The 23,592-nt window shown below is 38.7% G+C and overlaps 1 protein-coding gene across 2 annotated transcripts in view; it reads right to left on the bottom strand.

Moving 5' to 3' along the window:
• Positions 1–23,592, bottom strand: part of FAR2 (fatty acyl-CoA reductase 2) — a 182,252-nt gene that overhangs the window by 18,155 nt on the left and 140,505 nt on the right. For both annotated transcript variants that reach the window (XM_070371261.1, XM_070371262.1), the window contains exons 4-10: positions 23,198–23,377; positions 13,348–13,525; positions 11,759–11,803; positions 9,662–9,780; positions 8,505–8,572; positions 5,687–5,858; positions 432–561 (exon numbers count right to left, since the gene is read on the bottom strand). In XM_070371261.1, the coding sequence (XP_070227362.1) occupies positions 432–561; positions 5,687–5,858; positions 8,505–8,572; positions 9,662–9,780; positions 11,759–11,803; positions 13,348–13,525; positions 23,198–23,377 (892 nt within the window). The remainder of the gene's footprint in view (positions 1–431; positions 562–5,686; positions 5,859–8,504; positions 8,573–9,661; positions 9,781–11,758; positions 11,804–13,347; positions 13,526–23,197; positions 23,378–23,592) is intronic.

Raw genomic sequence — 23,592 nt, 5'->3', positions numbered from 1 at the left:
GAGGTACTGAGGATTTGTTGAAGAGAAGGAAATGGCAACCCCTCCAGTACTCTTGCCTAGAAAATCCCATGGATGGAGGAGCCTGGTGCAGGCTACTGTCCATGGGGTTGCAAAGAGTCGGGCACAACTGAGCGACTTCACTTCACTTTCACTCACCAAAGGTGAACAAAGGAGTGAAACAAAGTTTATGAGACCTGACTGCAGAATAGCAGGGAGAAGCTGACCAAAGGCTAAGAAACTAGATCTCTTACCTATGTTACACTTGTGTCCTGCCATTGTGTTGATAGCATTCACTGATTTTCTTAGCCCAAAAAGAAAAAAAAAAAAATCTGTGTATATAAAACTGCCTTTATTCATCAACTCTCCAAGTCAAATAGTTCTAACTTCCGAGTGGGGAAGGTTTGCCTGCCGGTTGTCGGGACTGTACTCACTCTCTGGTCTTCGGGACTCAGCTCGGACATCAGCATTTCAGTGTTGTAGGTGCTCCATTCCCAGCTCCGGTTGACGAAATACTCCAGCATGGAAAGGGTTCTTAAAAGCCGATTCATGAGCTTTGTCATCCTGAGGTAAAGATCACATAGGAGCCAATATCAGTGCACCACAGGTGGTGGCTTTCCTGCTACTACATAGGGGTATATGAAAAATTAGGTCTGAAAAATATAAAAGTTATTCCTTCCCACGTTTCCCTCAGTTCCTCATTAAAATTCTTATTCTTTTTTCTCTTCCACATTAACCCTCTGTTGAAAGAAGGGATGCAGCTGAACCTAAAGGAGCTTGTTCTAGCAGGCATTTTAATACCACTAAAGCTACTTCTCTGTCTCTTTCCTACCATCTCTTTTTCAAGAGTTGCAAGTATTTTAAAAGCCGAGTAAGATATTCACCCCCAATGACATACTCTTCGTTCTTGAATTCTGAGGTAGACAAGAAGAAAACCTATTTCTCTTCTTTAATGTACGTTCTTGGATTTTTTTTTTTAATTTATTGATTTGAGGTTTCAAATCAATGAGAGTTGTATATAACTCTGGGCAGAAGTGGTGACTATATTAGCATCTGGTGAACCAAAAACAGCTCTTAATGCAAATTTAAAGGGGAAAATATTTTATTTGTTAATAATCTACTCAGGCACAGTGCTGATAACGTTTAAAAAAATATTGTCTCCACTAATACCGGTAACATCCCTGTTAGGTAGGTTTGTGTTTTTATGAACAGATAAAGTTAGCTTAGAAAAGATTGAGTAGCCATGATAATATCATGTGTCAATGCCAAAATTACAACCCAGTTTTGATGGACTTCAAAAAGTCTCTGCTTTTGCAAATGGGACCCCCTGGATCTCATTACTTTAAATGGATCAAATCTTTTAACCCCGTGGTGAGGACCTGTTGTTTGAACTTCCCAATTTTGTAACAATTTATATTTTTAAAAAACATGCTTTCTTAATTTATACAGTATGATTCCATGAGGTAGTCAGGGTCTATATTGTTTATCTTCATTTTGCAGAAGGATTAATAGGTTCAGGGTCACATAGTTAATGCTCAAAACTAGATTTTCTAGCTACAAATCATATCTGGCCTAAAGATCATTTGATTTTTATCTTCCACCAGTTAGGCTAATCTTGGTAACAGTGACTACTATAGTTGACCCCATAATGACTTATGATGCTATTTTGGGAATTTGGTCTTATTTCTGGTCAAATCCTCATGTCCATATCTCTAATGACTCATGAGGTACTTCTCTCATTGTATGGGAAATTCTTAAGCAAGGCTGTAGAATCATTATTCCCTAATTCAAGCATCATAATAGGTTTCCATTTGCTATTGTTATCTAACATCTTGGCTATAGAATGAATATTTATATCCCCCCACAATTCACATGTTGAAACCTATTCCTCCTAATGTGGTAGTATTGGAGAAGGAGACTTTGGCAGATGTGGAAAGCCCTTATAAAAGGGACCCCAGAAAGCTCCCTTGGCCCTGCCAGCCTGTGAGGACACAGAGAACATGGCTGTCAGAAACCAGGAAGTGGGCCCTCAGCAGATGCTGGATCCACCAGCACCTTGATTTTAGGCTTCCTAGTCTCCAGTTCTATGAGAAATAAATTTCTATTGTTTATAAGCCACATAGTTGATGATATTCTGTTACAGCAATCCAAACAAATTTACAATCTTTATTCATTTTACAACTCTGAAGTAATTGATATGATTTCAATAGACTTACTTGTAAAAAATAATCATTGTACAAGTGATTATACAATGTGTACAATGGTTTTGAACTGTGGTGTTGGAGAAGACTCTTGAGAGTTCCTTGGACTGCAAGGAGATCCAACTAGTCCATTCTAAAGGAGATCAGCCCTGGGATTTCTTTGGAAGGAATGATGCTAAAGCTGAAACTCCAGTACTTTGGCCACCTCATGTGAAGAGTTGACCCATTGGAAAAGACTCTGATGCTGGGAGGGATTGGGGGCAGGAGGAGAAGGGGACGACAGAGGATGAGATGGCTGGATGGCATCACCGACTCGATGGACGTGAGTCTGAGTGAACTCCGGGAGTTGGTGATGGACAGGGAGGCCTGGCGTGCTGCGATTCATGGGGTCGCAAAGAGTCGGACACGACTGAGCAACTGATCTGATCTGATCATTGTATGTACAGGACTGTATCAGCAAAATAGTATTTTTTTAGAAAGAAAGAGTACACTTATTATTCTCATGTGGTGAAGATCTTATTAATACATACAATGCAAAAGCTATAAAGGAAAAATGACTCATTTTATCATATAAAATTTTTCTTTGGTAATAATAGTGATTATTTTATGCACCCTAATGTAAAATCCTGTAAAATAGGTATGATTACAATCTCTTTTTAACAAGTTAGTATTTAGAAAGGTTAAGTAATTTAGGGCTCATATGGATAAATTAGTGAAGGCCAGGATTTAGGTCTGTAAGTCTGACCAAACTCCATGCTCTTAAGACTTGCATTATATGTAGTTTCCCTTGTATTAAAAATGCTTCATAATCAGAGCTACAGGATAAGAAACTGACTTCAAGAAACCACATTAATTATATATTTACACATATATACATACCCACACCACTTTCATAATAAGTACAACCCAACAGAAAAATAGAATATTGTTGTTGATTAATTGCTACATCGTGTCTGATTCTTATGACCCGGTGGACTGTAGCCTGCTAGGCTTCTCTGTCCGTGGGATTTCCCAGGCAAGAATACTGGAGTGGGTTGCCATTCCCTTCCCCAGAAGATATTCCTGTCTCAGGGACTGAACCTGCATCTCCTGCACTGGCAGGCGGATTCTTTACCACGGAGCCATGAGAGAAGCCCCTAAATAAACACACTGAGAGAGAATTCCTCCTTTGAAAACTATATATTTAGACATATATACATATACACACAGCTTCCATAAATTAATAAGTAAAGTCCAATAGAAAAATAGAAATATTAGCCATAAAGAAGAATGAAATAATGCTGTTGTAGCAACATGAATGGACATAGAGATTATCATACTAAGCGAAGTAATTAAGACAGAGAAAGACAAATATCATATGATATGACTTATATGTAGAATCTAAAAAGAATGATATGAATGAATCTACTGTGAAACAGAAACAGGATCACATGGAAAACAAACTTACGGTTCCCAAAGGGGAAAGCGGGGGAGGGATAAACTTAGAATTTGATATTAACAGATACATATTACTATATATAAAATAAGCAATAAGGGCCTGAATATACATATATGCATATATATATATGAATCACTGCTGTACATCTGAACATTGTAAATAAATTATATTTCAATAAGAAACAAAATTAAAAAATAGGTGAGAAATAGAAGCAAGCAACTCATAACAGAGAAAACATGAATGTCTAATAAACAAATGAAAACCCAGCCCCTCCGTCAATCAAGGAAAATGCAAATCAAAGTGACAAGAGATGTTAGTTCTTGTCATTAGCTTAACAATTCAAAATATTGATTTCTGCGAAGTATTAATGAGCTGTTGTGATAGTGTATAAATTGACAGAGGCTTCCTTTAAGGCAACCTGGTAGTAGTCATAATATCCATGTTGAATGTACCCTCCAATCTAGCATGCCTACCCCTCAGCATCCTCCACAGACTAAAGGCACATTCTATCAAGATGCGTGTGCACTGACACTTGTCCCATTGTTTGTAATGGGGGTGAAAAAGACAGCGCTAGCAGAATGACTTGGATTTTCACGGAATACAAGTGAAAAAGAAAGTATGTAGGATTGATTTAAACATACATAGAGACACGCCTTACCTCTAAGCAAAACCATACATATGGTTGTAAATGCATAAGTGATTACACACAAACACACTTGGGGAAGGAAAGAGTCCAGAAGGATTCTAGCACTTTCTGCCTTAAAGATTATTCTTAAGATTCCTATCACCAAATGAATCATCGTTTCCCATGAATATTACAATTTAATTTCTTACAAACAAAATACATAAAGATTTTTACTGGGCCTGTTCCTCCTGTGTTTTTCTTTTCTTCTTACTGAACTTTGCTCTTCATCCAGGTCTCCTTCCAACTCTGATATATTTTAAAGGCTTGTGTTTCTGCCAGCAGTGTTTGGTTTTCCTTCTTTTCCCATCTTTATTTAATAAGCCCGTTATACAAATATTTCCCCACAAACATAGTGTCCCCCTTTTCACCTTACTCAAGAAGAAACTGACAGTGAGTTATGAACTCTAAGTAAGATCTCTGAAAATGTGGATAAACTCTACATTGCCTAAGCATTACTCATTTGCTCTACTAATAAGAATGGAAATAAACACACTGAGAGAGAATTTCTCCTTTAAAAGAGGCTAACATCAGGCTTCTGATGGCAGGAATTGCCTTTGGTAATTATGATAATGATGATGACTCAGAAACACAAAGTGTTATTCAAGTGAGACCAGAGTAGAAAGGGACATGCCCTAAGTCACCCAGCGTCAACACCCTGACACTCTACTTTGCTCCCTCTACTCTCTTCACTCATCTCCACGTGGCAGTAAGTTCAGTTCAGGTTTCTCCAGATCTTTCCTCTGTCTCTGCCTCTGAGACTACTTAAAATTCTTTCTCTAACTTCCATTTCCTCACCTGTAAAACTGGGACGAGAATACCCTCCTTGGGTTGTTGTGAGAATTAAAATGAGGTCGTCATGCATCACCCCTTGTGTGTATGTGCGGCTGTTACCATTGTAGCACATTGTAAGATTAACTGTCCTGCTAAATCACTGAGTCACATCCAACTCTTTGTGATCCTATGGATTGTAGCCCGTCAAGCTCTCTTGTCCACAGGATTCTCCAGGCAAGAATACTGGAGTGGGTTGCCATACCCTCCTCCAAGGGAAATTCCCAACCCAGGGATTGAATCTAACAGTTTACAAACTCCCAGATACAGACTCTCAGTTGCTTTTCTTTTTAGGTGAATTCATCAAGCAAGTTCCTTAACATTAAGGTAGGGTTCCCTTGGGGTTCCCACTACTACTGCTTTGATTGTCCCTCTGTAGAGATAAAATCATAACTAGAGATATAGTTAACTCCCTTAGAGATATAATCATAACTATGATTCAACTGTCACTTTGATCCGTAGGTGATGGGAAGGCAAAGGACTGGAGTCCTTAACTTTCATGCAGACACTCCTAAAGCTATTGTCTCCGTTTCTCACCTGGGCTTCCTTCCTGTGAGACGAAGATAGAAGTCATAGATGATGGCAGGGGCCCGGTGACTGACAGCATTCCAGTAATGGGTTGTGATGTTGTTGGTTGTGAAGTCAGCGTTCGGCCTCCTGAAAGCTCTCTCAAATGGGATTTTTTCAAAGGTTGCCAAGACTTGGAGTCCTGGAGAGGGGGTGGGGATGGGGGAGATTAAGTGCTAAATCCAGGAGCATTGCAAATGCCACCCATTATGGTGGATGGCGTTTGCAATGGGTCAAGTCAAGAATAATACTAAGATTTTTACACCAGGCAAGTGGTCATCTGCAAATTTAAACAATGTAAATTGGTTAAGAATTGAATCCTTCACTTGAAACCTTTACCCTAAAACAACTTCTTGGGAAAATAGTTTTAGTCAATACTAAAATTTCAATTCAATTTCAAGGTTATTTAGTCTATTCAGAAAGCCCAAGACAGAGCCTGGGGGTGTTATTTCTTTGGTTGGATCATCACTTGCAGAACAATCAGGAAAGTTTCTTAACACTTTACTTAAACTTTTATAAAGATTTATGTAAAAGAGAGACTCTAAAATTAGGATTCCTTCATGTTGGTTCATTTTAAATACCAGTCTTTTACTTCTTTGGTATTTCTACTACTCTGGCAATATGTCAGACTCAATTGTTTTACTCTTGTCTCCAGAGTTTTCTTAAATAATAATCTTAAAAAGTATATCATTACTTATATAAAACCTGGTTTAAAGCTTTTAATGTACATCTGTAAATCAAATACTTATTTTCAAAAGGTACTCATTCTTTTGAACTCAGTTTTGATTTTATTTTTGTAGAATTTTCAAAGTTGCCTAAGTTCATTGCTCAGTTATGATGAAGTTATCAATTATTATGATAATATGGTTACTGTCCTCTGTAAAAGATACTACCTGGAAGTCTGTATGAAAAATATATACCCCATACAGAAAAGATTATCCAGAAACATCTGATCCTGGGTCTTTTCCTCCCAGAGGGATTCATGTTGACTTTACAAATCCCTAGTGGGGTGATCATTAGACATTCATACCCCTCATCTACTTCTATGTCCGGCTCCTGCTACCCATGTGCAATGAATCAATCATTTACTCTCTCTGGGCTTTGTGTGTAAAATAAAGTGAGAACACTAGACTATTTTTTAAAGAATTTAATTTTTATTGTACCATACTTTCATTTCGAAAATACAAAGTTTGTAATGGTTTTGTGAATGAAAGGCTTTCCTCTAAATTTTATCCTTCTTGTTGAGTGTTAAAGTTAGTACGTGGCAAATAGAAAGCTAGATTTCTAATTTTAAGAAATTAGATATGCAACAAAAGTTTACAGTATAGCACAGGGAACTATAGTTAATATCTTGTAATAACTATAATGGAAAGTAATTTAAAAAATAATATCTGTGTTTGTGTATAACTGAGTCATCTTGCTGTGCACCTGAAACACTGTCAGTCAGCTATAGTTGAATAATATATACATATATAAAGAAAAAGGTTAATAACTGGCTGTGTAACATGGAACAAGCTGCAGTGATTTGACTGACTTTCACTGATTCAGCAATTTCTGTCAAAGCAAAGTTTATTTTAAGAGCAGAATGATATCTATCTATTTACATATCTATATCAGATATCTATCTGAATCACTTTGCTATATACACGAAATTAACACAACATTGTAAATAAGTATACTTCAATTTAAAAACAAGGAAAAGAGAAAAAAGCAGAATGAGAGTTTTATATGTACCATAATCAAAAGAAGTAAGCACATTAGATTATTTTTAAGATCACTTTTAACTATTACACTGTGTATGTTCATAAAATAGACAGTAAGAATTTTCAGCAAGAAGAAGACTATTTTGAATCCCATGTATGGAATTTACATGTAGCATCTTTTGATTTAAGAACTTAAGTATTTTGGTTACTTCTACTAATGCCTCTTTTTATGAGTGATACCTTAATTCTGTTACTGAGATAGAGAAGATTTATTTTTATTTCCAAATATTTCCAGAATTATTTCATTATATGATCTAAATAACTGGATATGATGGTAATAGATAATTTCATTTTACTTTTACTGAAATAATAACTTTGCAAATAGAATAGTGCAGTGGAATGCTCTGAATTGGAAATAAGATTCTAACAAATTAAGCACATTTAATTTTTTTCAACATCTAGTAGCTAAACAGCAATTAGATGATCTAAAAGTTTTAGATATTCATAAGAAAATCAGAAGCAGAGTACAAGATTGGTTAGCTAATTTTCTGGCATATGCAGGATTAATTCTAATTCAATTCAACAGGCTACTTTCAAGGTTACACTATGGCTGACTGCCTAAATTAATAAAGAGTATCACTGACTCAATGATACCAGTTAGTATCATTGGATTTTTCTAAATCTACTTGGCCATTAATCATGGCACATTCTCAGTGATATGTCCGGGGGGCGAGGGCTGTGTGCATGAGCACAGTGGCCAGGAGAAGTATTTTATCACTGATATTGCTTATAAATACTGACTTTGGCTTGACTTTATTTGTTTTTTAAATCCCTACAGCCAATGGACCCCTTATTGCTCACACTCATGCCGCTGTTTCGAGGGTCCCTTTCTTTGAGATACCACAGTGCATTCTAATTAACTCTACACATTCACAATTTGCAGTTATTTTTCTGGCTTTACCTATGTTTTATCTTTTCCCGCATTAGACTCAAAGCTCCACGACACGTTGTTTTCCCTGTGGCAGATGCTAATTGTGGACGCGCGTTCTCTAATGGCTCCTTAGGTACTTGCTACAGGCACTTACCCATTTTGCCCCAGTTACAGGGATTGAGGTTGCCAGATGTACAGTGGTAGACCAATGTCGACTTAGGTCTGAAAAACGAAAGTTAGGTGAATACAAGAAAATGGAGAACTAATGAAAGAAAGATAAGGGAAAATAACGCTTAAACAAATTTTTTTTTTCTCAATAATTCCCATGACTAAGGCACTCTTAGGTGGCTCAGGTGGTAAAGAATCCTCCTAAAATGTGGTAGACCGGGGTTCAATCCCTGGGTTGGGAAGATCCCCTGGAGAAGGGCATGGCAGTCCACTCTAGTATTCCTGCCTGGAGAATCCCGTGGACAGAGAAGCCTGGCAGGCGACAGTCCATGGCGTCACAAAGAATTGCGCACGACTGAGCGACTAAGCACAGCCTGACACACAGGCGCTCCACGCAACACTTGCATCTTTTGTTCCTTCTTTGGGTTAAAAACAAAACGGAAAACTAGGAAAAGTGCAAGTGTGTGTGTGTACATGTGTAGGAGGAACAAAATCCCAGTAGGCTGACATATTTATGGAGCAAATGGAGGCACCACGAGGATGACGGAGCAAATTGTATTTCTAACTCCTTGACATCTTTACTTTGCAAAAATATGGGTTTGTTTTTTCCTAAATCCAATGAAGCGCTGTTGGATTGGACAACACCTAAATATCTAACTTCAGATAATTAATAAAAATTTTGTTTACTAACAAAGTTAAATATACAAACAACCTATTAGTTTTCTTTGTACTAGAAAATACCTCTCTCACACACACATGGTGATCTGAACTTTTGACTTTTATTAGGAACTGAGAAGTAAAGAAAAATATGCTCTCATTTCATCTACTTTTATCTTCTTTGCCTTAAAAAAGGAAGCTGTGTTTTAGGTTGCTGAATAGAAAGAAAAGCTTTTCAATTATTGAGAATTTCATGGTTAAGTGATTTGAAGAATTTATTATTTTATGATCAACCAAGTACTAACTGGTATTTATAAAAAACTCAATGCCTATATTATGACATAACTGGAACTCTGAAATATCCAGATACCCTTTCACATTTGGGGTCTTCTTCAGTAAAATTCATATATTTTGAATAGGTGCCCAACATAGTTACCCTCCTCCTCATCAAATCTTCGAAAGCCAGTTTAAGGATCCACTCCACACCTGTGAACTGCCGTGTACCATCCTACAGCCAAAGTGAGATTGACCACTGTGTCTGCTGGAATCAAATCTGCCACAGCCATCGGAGTAGCTCTTATGGACCGAAGAAACCCTTTCCCAGCCTGCACAGACAAAAGGACATAAATTATTGAACCAGGCGTTAACTAACAGTCGGGGCTAAAGTATATATCAGACAGATAGTACCAATGCTGGTAGTAATAATAACTAACGCTGATCACTTTGCTTGCTAGGTTAATGTGCCAAGACTGACTGCTCTCAGGCCATCCAACCTCCCCAGCCAAGTTCAAGTGCCATCTCCAAGAACCACCAGTAATCCTCAGGTTCCTCTTCAGAGTGAAATTCCTCAAACTTGTGAGGAGTTTAATGTATTTAGCTAATTAATAAACACCAAGAATAAAAGAAAAAAAAAGAAAAAAATAAAAAAAAAAAAAAAAGAATAAGATTTAATATCTTAAAAATTAATTCATAAGATATTCTAAGAATTAAGTTTTCCCAAATTTCCCATTAATTTAACTTACCATTTCTTAAATGATGTCATTTTTAGCTAGAGTCTACTAGTTTATAAGAAGTAATAGGCACTAGAAGTTAAAGAAATGCCTTTTTAAACTGATAAAATTCCACTGCTTAACAACAACTTTTTATTACTTGTGGAAAAGGCCACCGTTATTTACTTTTTGTTCAGTATCTTTGTTTACTTCACAGATCACTGATGCTATATAGATGCAAGAATTGGGAATTGTTCATGTTAATAAATGCCATGTCAATAAATAAAGGAGCCAGTTTATTGACTTTTTGAAGTAATTGATTATTTACACCCTGCATGTTTCCAACATCAATTTGCAGTGGTCAGCACTTACATTCCTAATTTCTGTCTTCTTGTAACTGATTAACCTTCCTTTGGACAAGCATGCCTGCTAAGTTGTTTCAGTCGAGTCTGACTCGTTGCAACCCTATGGACTATAGCCCACCAGGCTCCTCCGTCCATGGGATTCCTCCAGGCAAAAATACTGGAGTGGGTTGACATGCCCTCCTCCTGTCCTTTGGAATGTGGGAAATCAATTTGGAAATTTTTAGAAAATCTGAATGCATGTGTAGCTTTGCCAACAGTGTAATAAAACTCACTCTGGGATCATGTTAAAATAGCTATGTTCTGAGTTACTGAACACTCACTTCCAACTAAGCCTCAAGAGTTGAAGGCAGGTAGGGAACAGAAATCGAAAGAAATTAAAAAGAAGTTCATTGTTACTGTCTTTGACAAGTAGTCATAATTCACTGTCTTTTATTTGTATTGTAGTTCATGTTGGATCTAGTTCTGTGAAGAACAGAGGCACAGTCTGAAACATGAGATCCCTAACAAAATTTAAACTCATTTAAAGAGGTGAAGTCCATTTCAATGTCCGAAAGAGAAGAGTTGTAGTTCTGAGCCTAAAATGCTTCAGTGTGAGCCGGAAAGCGCCGCAGCTCACAGGACCAGTCTCCCCTGCAGGGAGACACACGCAAAGGTCTGCTGACCCAGAGGAGCAGTCGGTGTTTTCCTTGTCTGTGAGAGGATTAGTGTTCAAAAGTGTGTCCTATAGTCATCAATTTTTATATTTGAAAAACTTGCTTTAATTGGTAGTCCTTTTTCTTAGATATATTGAGAAATCAATGTTGATGTATTTATGCATTTATATACTTTCTATCCAAATGCACATAAATTTAATAATCTTTGGGAATATGAGTTTTATCACATCCCTAATTCTAGCTATGGTTAAAGAGCAAAAAGAAGGAAATACCCCCATCCTGTGTTAACTAAGCATGGTACTAGAGGCTCAAAATTCTATCTAAAAATAAAACTCCTAAGTGGCAATTGATGATATCACAGTACTTCTATTTTCCTGATAATGATATTGACAGATAATTACAGTAATTTCATTCTGCCTTTATTTTTCAATCAGCAAAACTGAAATAATTTGCATCAATTGTAGTGAGTAAAGGAACGCTTATGGTTTTGCATCAGTAAAGCTAAGCCAATATTAGAATTTTGTTACTGTCCCTCCACTACATTTGAAGTAATTATTTCCACACTGTTATACATACCGCAATAATGAGCCCACTAGGTCCATTTAAGTTATCAACCCAACCCTAAAAAGAGAAAAGGGAAAAGATCTCTAGTTGGTTCCACATGTCAGAAAATCACAGTACCTTTGGAATATCTGCAATCTAATCTTAAACTTCAAACAACAACACTGAGACTCCAGCCAATAAACTGTCTAGTCCACTATTTCCAAAATTACAAACAGAGATCAGTGAGAAAGCACTGGATATTTTCTGCACTTGGTTTGTGGAAAAATTAAAATTCTGCCGGCATTTATTTCATAGCAGGAATCAAGAATAGTTGCAAGCTGTCTATGACATCTTAGGAGCTAAATTGGATCTCATCTTAATATCATAATCTGCTAATCAATTCATTTTCCTCACCTGGGCCTGATTTTAACTTCTCAGGGGAACATTTCAAACATAGTTTGCGGAAAATTGACTCTTACTTGACAATTGTAAGAGTCATAGCATCTTTCATTCATTCTATCTCAAGATCAACTTGTATTAGCTTGCTATAGATGGTAGAGAAAATATTATCTTCAGGAGCAGTTAGAGAAAAATGTCTTTATGAGTTTGTCTCCTAAGCCCAAAGCAAGCCAGTTGACCTCATTATGTCTGTTTATCTTTGAAAGTCAAAATGTATAAGATGGGAAAGGAGAGAGAACTTGAAGGTATTAATATTAGTTGAGCCTTTTACTAGGGACCAGGCACTGCAGTAGACATACCACTGCTGCTGCTAAGTCACTTCAGTCGTGTCCGACTCTGTGTGACCCCATAGACGGCAGCTCATCAGGCTCCTCGGTCCCTGGGATTCTCCAGGCAAGAACACTGGAGTGGGTTGCCATTTCCTTCTCCAGAGCATGAAAGTGAAAAGTGAAAGTGAAGTCGCTCAGTCATGTCCAACTCTTAGAGACCCCACGGACTGCAGCCTACCAGGCTCCTCCGTCCATGGGATTTTCCAGGCAAGAGTACTGGAGTGAGGTGCCAGTGCCTTCTACACTGTCTCATTTCATCAACCCTCCATAATGGGTGTGGTTAGCCCAGTTTTACATATGAGACAACTCATATGTAAAAGGTTGCATGTCAATAAGTAATGGAGCTTGGATTTATCTGGTACAAAAGCTTTACAGAATTGCTTCAAAAAAGATGGTATAATGCAAAGTACTTTCAAAAAGATACAGAAGTATATGCAGATAAAAATCATTCTTCCTAAACTGAGGACTTTCTCTGAGCTTTGCTCTTCCTATTTACCCTGGCAATTTGTTAACATTATCAATTTGGCCAGCAGGAACATTCTTGTATATTTAAACTATTGTGGAGAAGCCAAGAAATAAAGTTATTTCCCACGGGAATTTTGAGACTAGAGTTATTGAGAAACTAACTGAAGACTCCACCCAGCTCTAGGACAGTCAGTGTAACATCAGAGGAGCCCGGTGGTGAATAAATCCCGAACCAAACGTGCATTTTGGTCCTCACATTTGCTGTACTCAGCTATATATACTGGAAAACAAAAAAGACATCAGAGAGTAATTGGACAGGAGGGATGCTGGTTCAGAAGCAAAGCGCAGAATCCAGGCGAGTGGGCTTACTGGGAAGGGCTCCTGCCACGTTGCTCCCATGATGGAGGGCCGTATGATGGCAATGTTGAGGTTGCCACCTTCCTGCTGCACCACCACCTCTCCCAAGGCCTTGGTATAGGTGTATGTGTTAGGCCAATCTCCGATCAGTTTCGGTGTGATCTCGTCAATAATAGCGTCGTCTAACCACCTAAAGGTAGTCAGAGTGAAAAAGAACGTTGTCAGCATGTATTAGACAACATACCAAAAAGAAATTGTGAGACACTGACAAACAGAACTTCCCCATTCCAGCTTGAGTTCTGAAATTCGGAACTGTCAAAGGACACCAAGGCTTGAGTGTGAACCTATCCAGATGATGCCAGATGGATGAGATCTTTGCTCCCCACTCTTAGCCCAACATTACTAGTTGAATCCTATGGCCTTCTGTCTCAATAGATTTATCCAATTGTTATGCAGTCTGCTGCTTGAGTGTGTGTGTGCGTGCATGTGTGATAAGTCACTTCAGTCATGTCCAACTCTTTGTGACCCCATGGACTGCAGCACACTAGGCTCCTCTGTCCATGGGATTCTCCAGACAAGAATACTGGAGTGGGTTGCCATGCCCTCCTCCAGGGGATCTTCCCGACCCAGGGATGGAATCTGTGTCTCATGTCTCCTGCATTTGACAGATGGGTTCTTTACCCCTAGCGCCACCTGGGAAGCTCCCTGCTACTTGATTACATACAGCTAATTTCTATCTTCAATTATAGCCTCTCAGAGCGAATGTACCTATCAAGGTACATTCAATGAATGTATTGTGAGTGCCAGTTGGGTGTCCAACAGTGGGCTGGCTGCCCTGGTCATGGACTTGAGAGGCTGTCATCAGAGGTGTCAGTGGCAGCCCCTCTCATTCACTATTGTCCAATTAGAACCTTGGCACTAATCTTGAAACCTTCAGCTTTGATTTTTGTTTTAAATTCTACTTAATGTCTTAACAAAGAAAGGCAACTACATTTATCAGAACTTACAATCTGTTTTAGAATCCATGCACTGTATTTTGAAGATCTGTTTAGAGTCTATGCTAATAACTTGGTAATCATTTCCAGAGATTTCCAATGAGTTTTAAAGTGCTCTAATAACTATTAATAGTCTGTCAAGTGGGGTGAGAACAGCACAATGAAGCAACTTTAATACAGTGACTATTGAATACCTCTACCTTCAAGAAGATCTGTATCATGAATAACTGAGTTACCATGGCACCAACCTAATTTTTTTTTTTTAAAGATGGTAAAACCATTTTAATAATCCCAGAGTCTACCTGCTTTTCTCTAAGAGAGCAATGAAATTATTGTTGATTAAATATTGAATGTTTCTCTTAGCTGGTAGATCTATTTGGTGAAACTTTGCATATAATACAGTTTTTAAAAATTAGGTGACATGTCAGTGTGATTTTATAATTAATGTGTTTGGTACATTTATTCCCATTTTATTGGACCCAACACAATCATATTATTTTGATTGCAGAAAAATCTTATTAGAGGTTATCATTTTCCTCTCACGATAAATTATTGAGTATTTAAGAAGTGCTTAATGCCAAGACATTCAGAAACACAACTCTCAATTTCAATATCAGAGAGGAATGTCAATACTGTCTGTTATGGTCTAGTTTTCCTTGCTTTGCAGTTCTAGTGCTGAATATCTTCTAGCTATCAAATGCCTTCTGGTTTACACTGAAAAGAGAAAGGCTGAGAAGGTCTGAGAATTAAAAACAACTCCAAATACTTAGAAGAACAGAAGTTATTTCAATCACGTGGTCACTGAGTGTTGGAAGAGAGTGAGGGACAATCTAGGCGCCTCTCTATCTTTCTAATAATGTTACCTTTACCTCAACTTATTTGTGGGTCAGCAGTGGATTAACTGACCTAAGACCATTTTTATTTTCACCTACAAAAACATACAGGTTACAAAAAACTAGGTCTGAAGAAATACAGCCCAGTTTTAACAAAGCTGTAGAGAAAACAGGTTTAAGAAAGCATCAGGTTTAAGGAAACAGGTTTAAGGAAAGCCAGCAATACCCTCGGATTGTATGTCCCGTGGCTGGTACCATATGCTGTCACTGCTGTTGGTGTGCATGAAAAAGGTAACACTTGGAGGCTTCTCCAAGTTTGGTGAGTTAGCTCATCTTAGAAAACACTGGTTTCTAGGTTTCTAAGAACACACAGCAAAAGAAGTTGCAGTACTCTGTAGATGATCTGCCTTTACTATTTGTAGCTCCGCCATATTCTACTGTATCATTTTCTCATGTTCTCCACTGGCACTTGTGAAAAGTAGCAATAATTGCATGTGTTCTAAAGTTTCAGGTGATGAGGACAAACAGGAACATTCACAACCACACTTAAAACTATTTGATTAAACAAAATGAGCTAACACATCTAACACATATTTAGTAAAACCGCCAAGAAGCATGTATCTAGAAAGGTCACAGTTGGTTTTAAAATATCTTTTCTAATATAGCCAAACAGATCATATCTCACCTTGCCATTTCTTGGGTTCAAAGAGATTAATGTAACATTCATTGGTTAAGTGATGCCCTTTTCAGGACCTAAAATTGGTCCATGTTCTTTATCAAAATTTGATTTGGAGCTGTTGCTTGTCTTTAAACTAGTAAATAAATTAGCATGAAAAAAGGACACCATATAAACTAAAGCACATTTCTGAAACTAAGTCAAAGCACTTCCGGATACTCAAGGAGATGTCTGAACTCATGGGCTCCAAAGTCTAAACTTCTACTTAAACAGCTTTAAAAGAAGCAAAAAGTCACACACACATATACATACACAATACAGACAATTTCCTCTAAATATTATTATCTTTTTTGGTTTGAAACTTATTTATTCAACTTTTTATATCCTTATTTTCATAATTTTTGTATTTACTGAATGAAATAGCAAGAGGAATATATATTTTTCCTCAGTTTTCCTGTGCAGCAAACAGGGCCAACCTAGTAGTGAATCAGGAAAAGCTTTCTGGAGAGTAAGTACTGGACATCCCCCAAGGTAACCTTTGCTGTCTTTTCTCTGACCTGGAGTATGTTTGTCCCTTGATTACTGCAATTATCATGCTATATGTTCTTGCTCGGGCTTCACAGGGTAAAGAGTCTACCTCCAAAGCAAGAAACGAGGATTCAGTTCCTGGGTGGGGAAGATTCCCTGGAGAAGGAAATGGCAACCCACTCCAGTATTCTTGCCTGGAAAATTCCATGGACAGAGGAACCTGTACATTCCATGGGGTCACAAAGAGTTGGACATGACTGAGCAACTGAACACAAAAGTTCTTGCTCATGTCTGTTTCCCGACTTTACAATGAGTCCAGGAGTGCAAGGATTATATTTTTTTAATCTCTGTGTCCAATCACCTTACTCTCCCCAGGAACCAGCTAAATGTGTGCTCTTTCACAAAACAGTCATGATTGGCCAGTGCTGTCCAAAGTTTGGGAAGCTGAGATAGACAATGGTAGGAGAGAATGGGTGAACTCAGAAGGAGGTGAGGTTGTGGGGAGACTGTGGAAAAGTTAGAGAGGGGATGTCTTTGAGGAAATGAAGAAAAATTGGAACTTAAGGTATCCGGTGGCAGTGGTGAAAAGTTCTGGGACGCTGAAAGGCTAAAGGTTGGCCAACTTCAATTGGGTGGTGACTTCAGAGTAAATTTAACTGGCTCCAAAGTAAATTTGAACCACTTCTTGGGGAGAAGGGTATATCTGAGCCTAATGCTTGTGGTGACTTGGCCTCTGTATTACCCTTTAGACTTTATTGAGCACATATTGTGGTTCCAGTGACCTTACACCATGGAAATTATTCAGCTTATTTAAGAACAATTTAATTCTGCTCTGATTCATGTTGAAGTCTGGCGCTATTAAAAGTACACAGAATTTCCAGTTTTTTTTTTTTTTTTTTGTCAGCTGCTTAGATGCCATCTTAATGCTATACAATCCTGACAATAAAAGCACAAATGCTAAAATTAGCTTTTTCTGTTCCCCTAGAATAGATAAACAGGGGTTTCCACGTGGCTCAGTGGTAAAGAATATGGCTGCAAATGCAGGAGATGTGGGTTTGATCCCTGGGTTGGGAAGATATCCTACAGGAGGTAATAGCAACCCACACCAGTATTCCTGCCTGGGAAATCCCATGGACAGAGGAGCCTGGTGGGCTACAGTCCACGGGGTCACAAAGAGTTAGACAGGGCTTAGCAACTGAATGAAAACAAAAAAAAAGGTGTACGCAAGCTAATAGGCAAAGCAGTAGCCATGCCCTATTGGTTTTTCTTTCCACAAACACATACAGGTTTTCTACATGTATTGCCATTCAGAAAGGCTCTAGTCCCCTTCCCCATTCCATCTCAGGTGATGGGTCTCCATGCCTCTGGAGACTTCCCATGCTAACCTATCCCCTTTTGCTCCATAACCATCATGTTCCTAAAGCTCACTTTCATCAAAGTCTTTCCTTGATTAAAACAAAATGAAACAAATGGCCCAAGTCACACACACACACACACACACACATACACACACACACACACGAGTCCTCCCTCAACAGATCTGTCTGTAGAATTAAACATAATCCTCTGCAGGGTACTCAAAATGTCCATAGTGTGGCTCCATTCTATCTTTCCAGCTTGACCTCTAACAGCTTGCCTACATATAACCTATGTGATGCCAAAATGGGCTTACAGCTCTGTCCCAGGCAAGTCCTAGGTTTTCCTCCTTCGCTAGCTCTGCCCAGTGTGTGCCCCATCTGACTGTCCCCCACTGTACACATTCTTCCAGTTCTAGCTCCCACATCTGTCTTTAGAGTCCTTCAGCACCAGCAAACCCACTACATCCCATTTCCTCCACCACACCTCTGAGGTAATTCTGCTCTGTTCTATTTGCCTTTGACTGTGAGCTCCTTGAAAGTACAGTCCCTATCTTAAGAAAGCACCATTTAATCACATGGGAAAGTATGTGCATATACTAGAAAGACCATAATCATGTGGCCATGGAAAACCTTTGTGTCTCTGCACTTACTAGTTGAGAGATTTGTGAAGAGTTACTTAACCTTTCTGAGGCTGTGTTCCTTTGTTAGTACATTAGCCATAATAGTATCAGCCCTACAATGTTATGTTAAGGAATTAAATGTCTGTGAAAGTACCTTTGTTCCAAGTAATTGCTCAATGATGATTCATAGAATCCTTCCCTTCTTATTGCATATTTACTAGATTGGTTTAAGCATGCTAAATAAAGCACTAAGTAATTATGGATCCATTTTTCTGGTTCCTAACTCTAGTTATTTCAGGTTTTATACAGATATAAAAGCTTTTTTCTTCTACACAGCCCCTCTAAGAGGATTTACCTTGGCCTAAAAAGTATGGGAAGCATAAGCCCCAAACTTCTGTCCTTGTTGGTCAGCTATGAGCATCTTTAAAAATAAACATTCCACTTAAGCTGTTATTCTGGAAAACTGGAGTTTGTTGGTCATCCCTGATCCATTTACACACATGAGTTTCTAAAGGTAAATATTACCAACTATGTAGAAGCTGGAAATATACAGGTGGAAATTATAAGAATGGTGACATCATTACATCATAAAACGTCTGTGTTGGGATGAGGGGCAGAAGACAAGTGCACAGATAATCAGTTGCTGAACACGAAAGGCCAATTAAAAACATCAAGTCCTAATTTATTATGAAAATGTGTGTATACTAAAGTTTCCATAATAAGATAATCAAAATGTATCTTTTGGGAATGGTTAGGGACAAAGGAAATTCTGGATTTTCAGAGATGGGCTGAGGGAAGGGAGGGGCTGGGCTGTGAGATGGACAGAACATGGGGTGGGCTGAGAAGGACAGAAGTACAGGGCAGGAATGAGAGGTGTCGAGTTTGGTTCACAGTTCCATTCCCTTTATTAACAATGCCAAGCAGGATCTCTTCAGCCTGCACAATTGGGAAAGTTCCTGGCAAAAAAGTGCACACCCTCTTTTATTTTCCAGAACTGCAATTCCCATTAAATTGCTTCTCTGGAAAAACAAAGGTTCATTTTACTGTTTTATGGGTGATTTTCTTTTCTTTTTTTTCAGCTTTACTAAGGTATACCTGATGAACAAAATTTTAAGACAGTGCATATCGTGATGATTTGGTACACATATACATTGTGAAGGGGCTTCCCCGGTGGCTCAGTGGTATAGAATCCACCTGCAATACAGGAGCTGCAGGAGATGAGGGTTCAATCCCTGGGTGGCAAGGATCCCCTAGTGTAGGAAATGGCAACCCACTCCAGTATTGCTGCTGCTGCTGCTGCTGCTGCTAAGTCGCTTTAGTCGTGTTCGACTCTGGGCCACCCCATAGATGGCAGCCCACCAGGCTCCGCCGTCCCTGGGATTCTCCAGGCAAGAACACTGGAGTAGGTTGCCATTTCCTTCCCCAACACATGAAAGTGAAAAGTGACAGTGAAGTCGCTCAGTTGTGTCCGACTCTTCACGACCCCATGGACTTTAACCTACCAGGCTCCTCTGTCCATGGGATTTTCCAGGCAAGAGTACTGGAGTGGCTTGCCATTGCCTTCTCCGACCATTCTTGCCTGGAAAATTCCATGGACAGAGGAGCCTGTACAGTCCATGGGGTCACAAAGAATTGAACAGGACTGAAGCAACTTAGCATGTATACCTACATTGTGAAATAATTTCCTCTCCCTCCATCTAAAATTAATGTATTCATTACTCTTTTATGAGAGATTTTATTTGATCACAACGCTTCAAGATTTTCTTGCTGTTTAACTCTTGGTTCCTTTTTTGTAAAAAATGAGGACCACTGCAGTACTCAGAACAATAACAGTGGCTAGACCCCATAGGGTTACTGTTAAAAATCTCCAAGGGCAATTTTATTTTAACCAGAGGCCAATTACAAAATAGAGAAGAAATCAGAGAAAAATATTTTCTTAAAACAGAGCAACTAAACCTGGATTTAGGTGCAGTAGTATTTATTCAGAATAACTTTAATGCTGTCATTTTAAAACTTCAGAAAATTCTATCTGATATAGGAATTGTTGAAACAGTCGTGAACAATGGTCTAGTTGGTGAGGGGCTGCTGGGATTTATTCAAAGCATTATTCCAAACTTAACACATAGGTTTTATTCCAAGTTTAAGAAGGAAAAAAGAGCAATCCAAAACACAGATAAGATGAGGGCATATATGTATTTTATATGTAAGACTTCACACTCTCAAATACCAGCTTGCTATGGAATTCTATTCCTGCTTTGTCTAAACAAACAAGCAAGAACACATCTTAGCCAGAGTGGTATGAACAAAGATCATCCAGTTCCATCAAAAACTTTTCATTCATTCAGCAATATTTGAGTTCCTACTTTGTGCTGGCATTGAAGAACAAGAAGGAACAAGAGACAGTCTTCTCCTTTGAGAATCTCATTGGCCACTGGAGATATAGACAAATAATCAGACATTTGGAATGACCTGTGCTAAATGTCATGATGAGGATGAGCACAGGGTGCTCTGGGAGCACGGGAATGGCCACCTGAATCCATGTGCTCCCAGAGGAAAGCTTTGATGTCTGGATAAGAACTTACCAGAGGAAGCAGAGGTAGAAGTAGCTTCTAGAGACAGAACAACCTAAGCCAAGGCAGAGACGTATGAGAGAGAGTACTTTGTGTGACTGCGGCACACATGTAAGACTGAGAAGGATGGTGCTGGACAGGTGGTTCTGAAGATAAAAATTTAAATAAATAAACTGTGGTAATGATGTTCTCTTTGTTTAAAAAAAGACAGCGTTAGCTCCTTAACTGCATTGAAATGCATTTTGTTGAGACAAAATATAATTGTTCTCCTAGTTCTGTTTGGCCACATATGTGTATGTTTTAAAATAATTGTTCTCCTTGGAGAGCAGTACATGACAGACAGACATAAATTTTGTATTAAATGTCCATTACAGTTTGATCATCAATCATATAGCCGATACCTGCCTTTACCAGTTGACATATGCTGGGGAGTGGAGAATGCCTGTTAATAAATCAACTCTTCCTCTGGGAGGAGAGCTTATTCTTTGAAATGGGGTGTGGGAGGGTTTGAGCATCTGGACACAGTGTGAGAGGGAGAAAGTAGTATGGAATCTCTGGGTGAACTGAATCTCCATTTCCTACCTTTTTCTCTGGTGACCTCTCAGAAAAATCAAAGGACAGGGAGAAGTCTGCTCCTTTCCTGGGCTTCTGAGTGCTCATTTTCTCAGTTGGGTCTGACTCTTTTGCAATCTTATGGACAGTAAGTAGCCTGCCAGGCTCCTCTGTTCATGGAATTTTCCAGGCAGGAATACTGGAGTGGGTTGCCATTTCCTATTTCATGGGCTTATCACATCCATAAACACCACATTTACCAAAAGACAAAGCTGTAAGAGGATGGCTCAACAGCATACAAATCATTTCCATCCTGAAAACATGTCAAGGCTTTAGACCTCGACTTTCCTGCACTGACTTTGGCATCACAGTGTCTTTTCTCCAACTATCCTGAGAAATTCTGGACTCTGAAAGGTTCCTTTGCACCAGTTAAGCAAATCATGATTTATTAGCAACTTTAAGCAACCTCTGTCTCCTTTAAGTGACTTTCATTTTTCTTTCGTCCTGGTTATTTTAAAATGACAGGTAAAAATATCTGTTCTCAGAGCTGTATGAGATAAAAATGTTTGCCCTGAAGGGAATAAACTCTTGATTTAGCTAAAGCTAAAGTGTATATCTAAAATAGAAATACAGTATTATAAAAAATTAAAATCTGACAGATCCACTGTGAGAGTATATTTTCTCTGCTATAATATGTTTTATGCAGAGTCTTTTAAAAAGCAAACAAAATAAGGCAAATTTGGTAAATAGAACACAAGAATGAAGAGGCAGAACAGAAAAACATACTTATTTTGAGATCAGGGTGATGTCCTAAAAAGAAAATAGTTCCTGTTAGTTGGCCAAAGAGAAAAATGCTAGACTTCTGTCTCTCCTGCATAATAGGATCATAAGGGAAGTGTCTCTCAGCTGAACAGATCAAGAAACTGACACTTTCTGCCAGATTTGGAAGAAATTTCTCTTCCCTATTAGTTCTTCTTTATCAATTTTTTGATTAACTGCTATTAAGCACTGTAGTAACTGCTTTGTATAACTCACATTATCATCACAGGTATAAAGACAGGCACTATTATTAGCCTCATTTCACACATGAAAGAATTAAGGCTCAGAGAGGCCAAAGATTTGCTCAAGGTCACAGAGCTAGTAAGTTGCAGAACCTTTGCAGTCTAATGATAAAGCCTTTCTTCTGGACGTTTACATGCTATGTATGCAAACCTCCCTTGGGTGCATGCTAAGTCGCTTTAGTTGTGTCTGACTCTTTTGCAATCCTATGCACTGTAGCCCACCAGGTTCCTATGTCCATGAGATTCTCCAAGCAAGAATACTGGAGTGGATTGTCATGCCCTCCTCCAGGTGATCTTCCTGACCCAGGGATCAAATCCACACCTCTTGTGTCTCCTGTACTAGTGACACCTGGGAAGCCCTGATACTTCCCTTGAAAAAAATCTAGTAGCAAAACTTAGTTCACTAAGAAGTGAGAAACCACCTCCATAAAGTATTCTCAAGTACCTCATGGAATTCTAAGCAACCTAATACAGCTTTTCTATCCCAATTCTCCTCCATCAAGAAGCACTCTACTCCCCACTGGGGACAGAGAATAGCAAGGACAGGGAGCTGAAGCTGGCACCTTTTCAAAGCATTCTGCTCCCAGGGTATCTCACTGTCTTACTTTGTAAATGAACGAAAGTCCGTCTCCCTTCACCCCCACCCACCGTGTAACCCATGTTACTTACTCCATGGAGTCAATGATTTTTTTTGGCTCCACAGGACATGGATAGACGACTTCGTCAATGTGCTTCAGGTTACAATTTGAAAAGGCAGTAGAAATGTGTATGAAGGCTTCCAGCTTCGGCATCTGACTGGCCATGAGCAAAAGCTGCTGGGTGGCAGTGACATTAAGCTGCACAGCATGTCTGGAGAAGGTTAGGCAAAAGGAAATACAGTGAGGCAAGTCACATCCCATTTTGCTGGAGCTGCACCTACTTCAGTAACTGGCATATCCATCTGATTTTGTGGCTGCATCGAAGGACCAGGAGGAAAAGTGTGGGTCATGGCCATACAGTTATATGATACTTGGAATATGTTATATGCTGATGATGTCTTTTGTGCATATAAATTCTGTGATACA

Source organism: Bos mutus, chromosome 5 (genome assembly GCF_027580195.1).
Source record: "Bos mutus isolate GX-2022 chromosome 5, NWIPB_WYAK_1.1, whole genome shotgun sequence".
Classification (NCBI taxonomy): domain Eukaryota; kingdom Metazoa; phylum Chordata; class Mammalia; order Artiodactyla; family Bovidae; genus Bos; species Bos mutus.
This window is presented reverse-complemented; position numbering and strand designations above follow the sequence as displayed.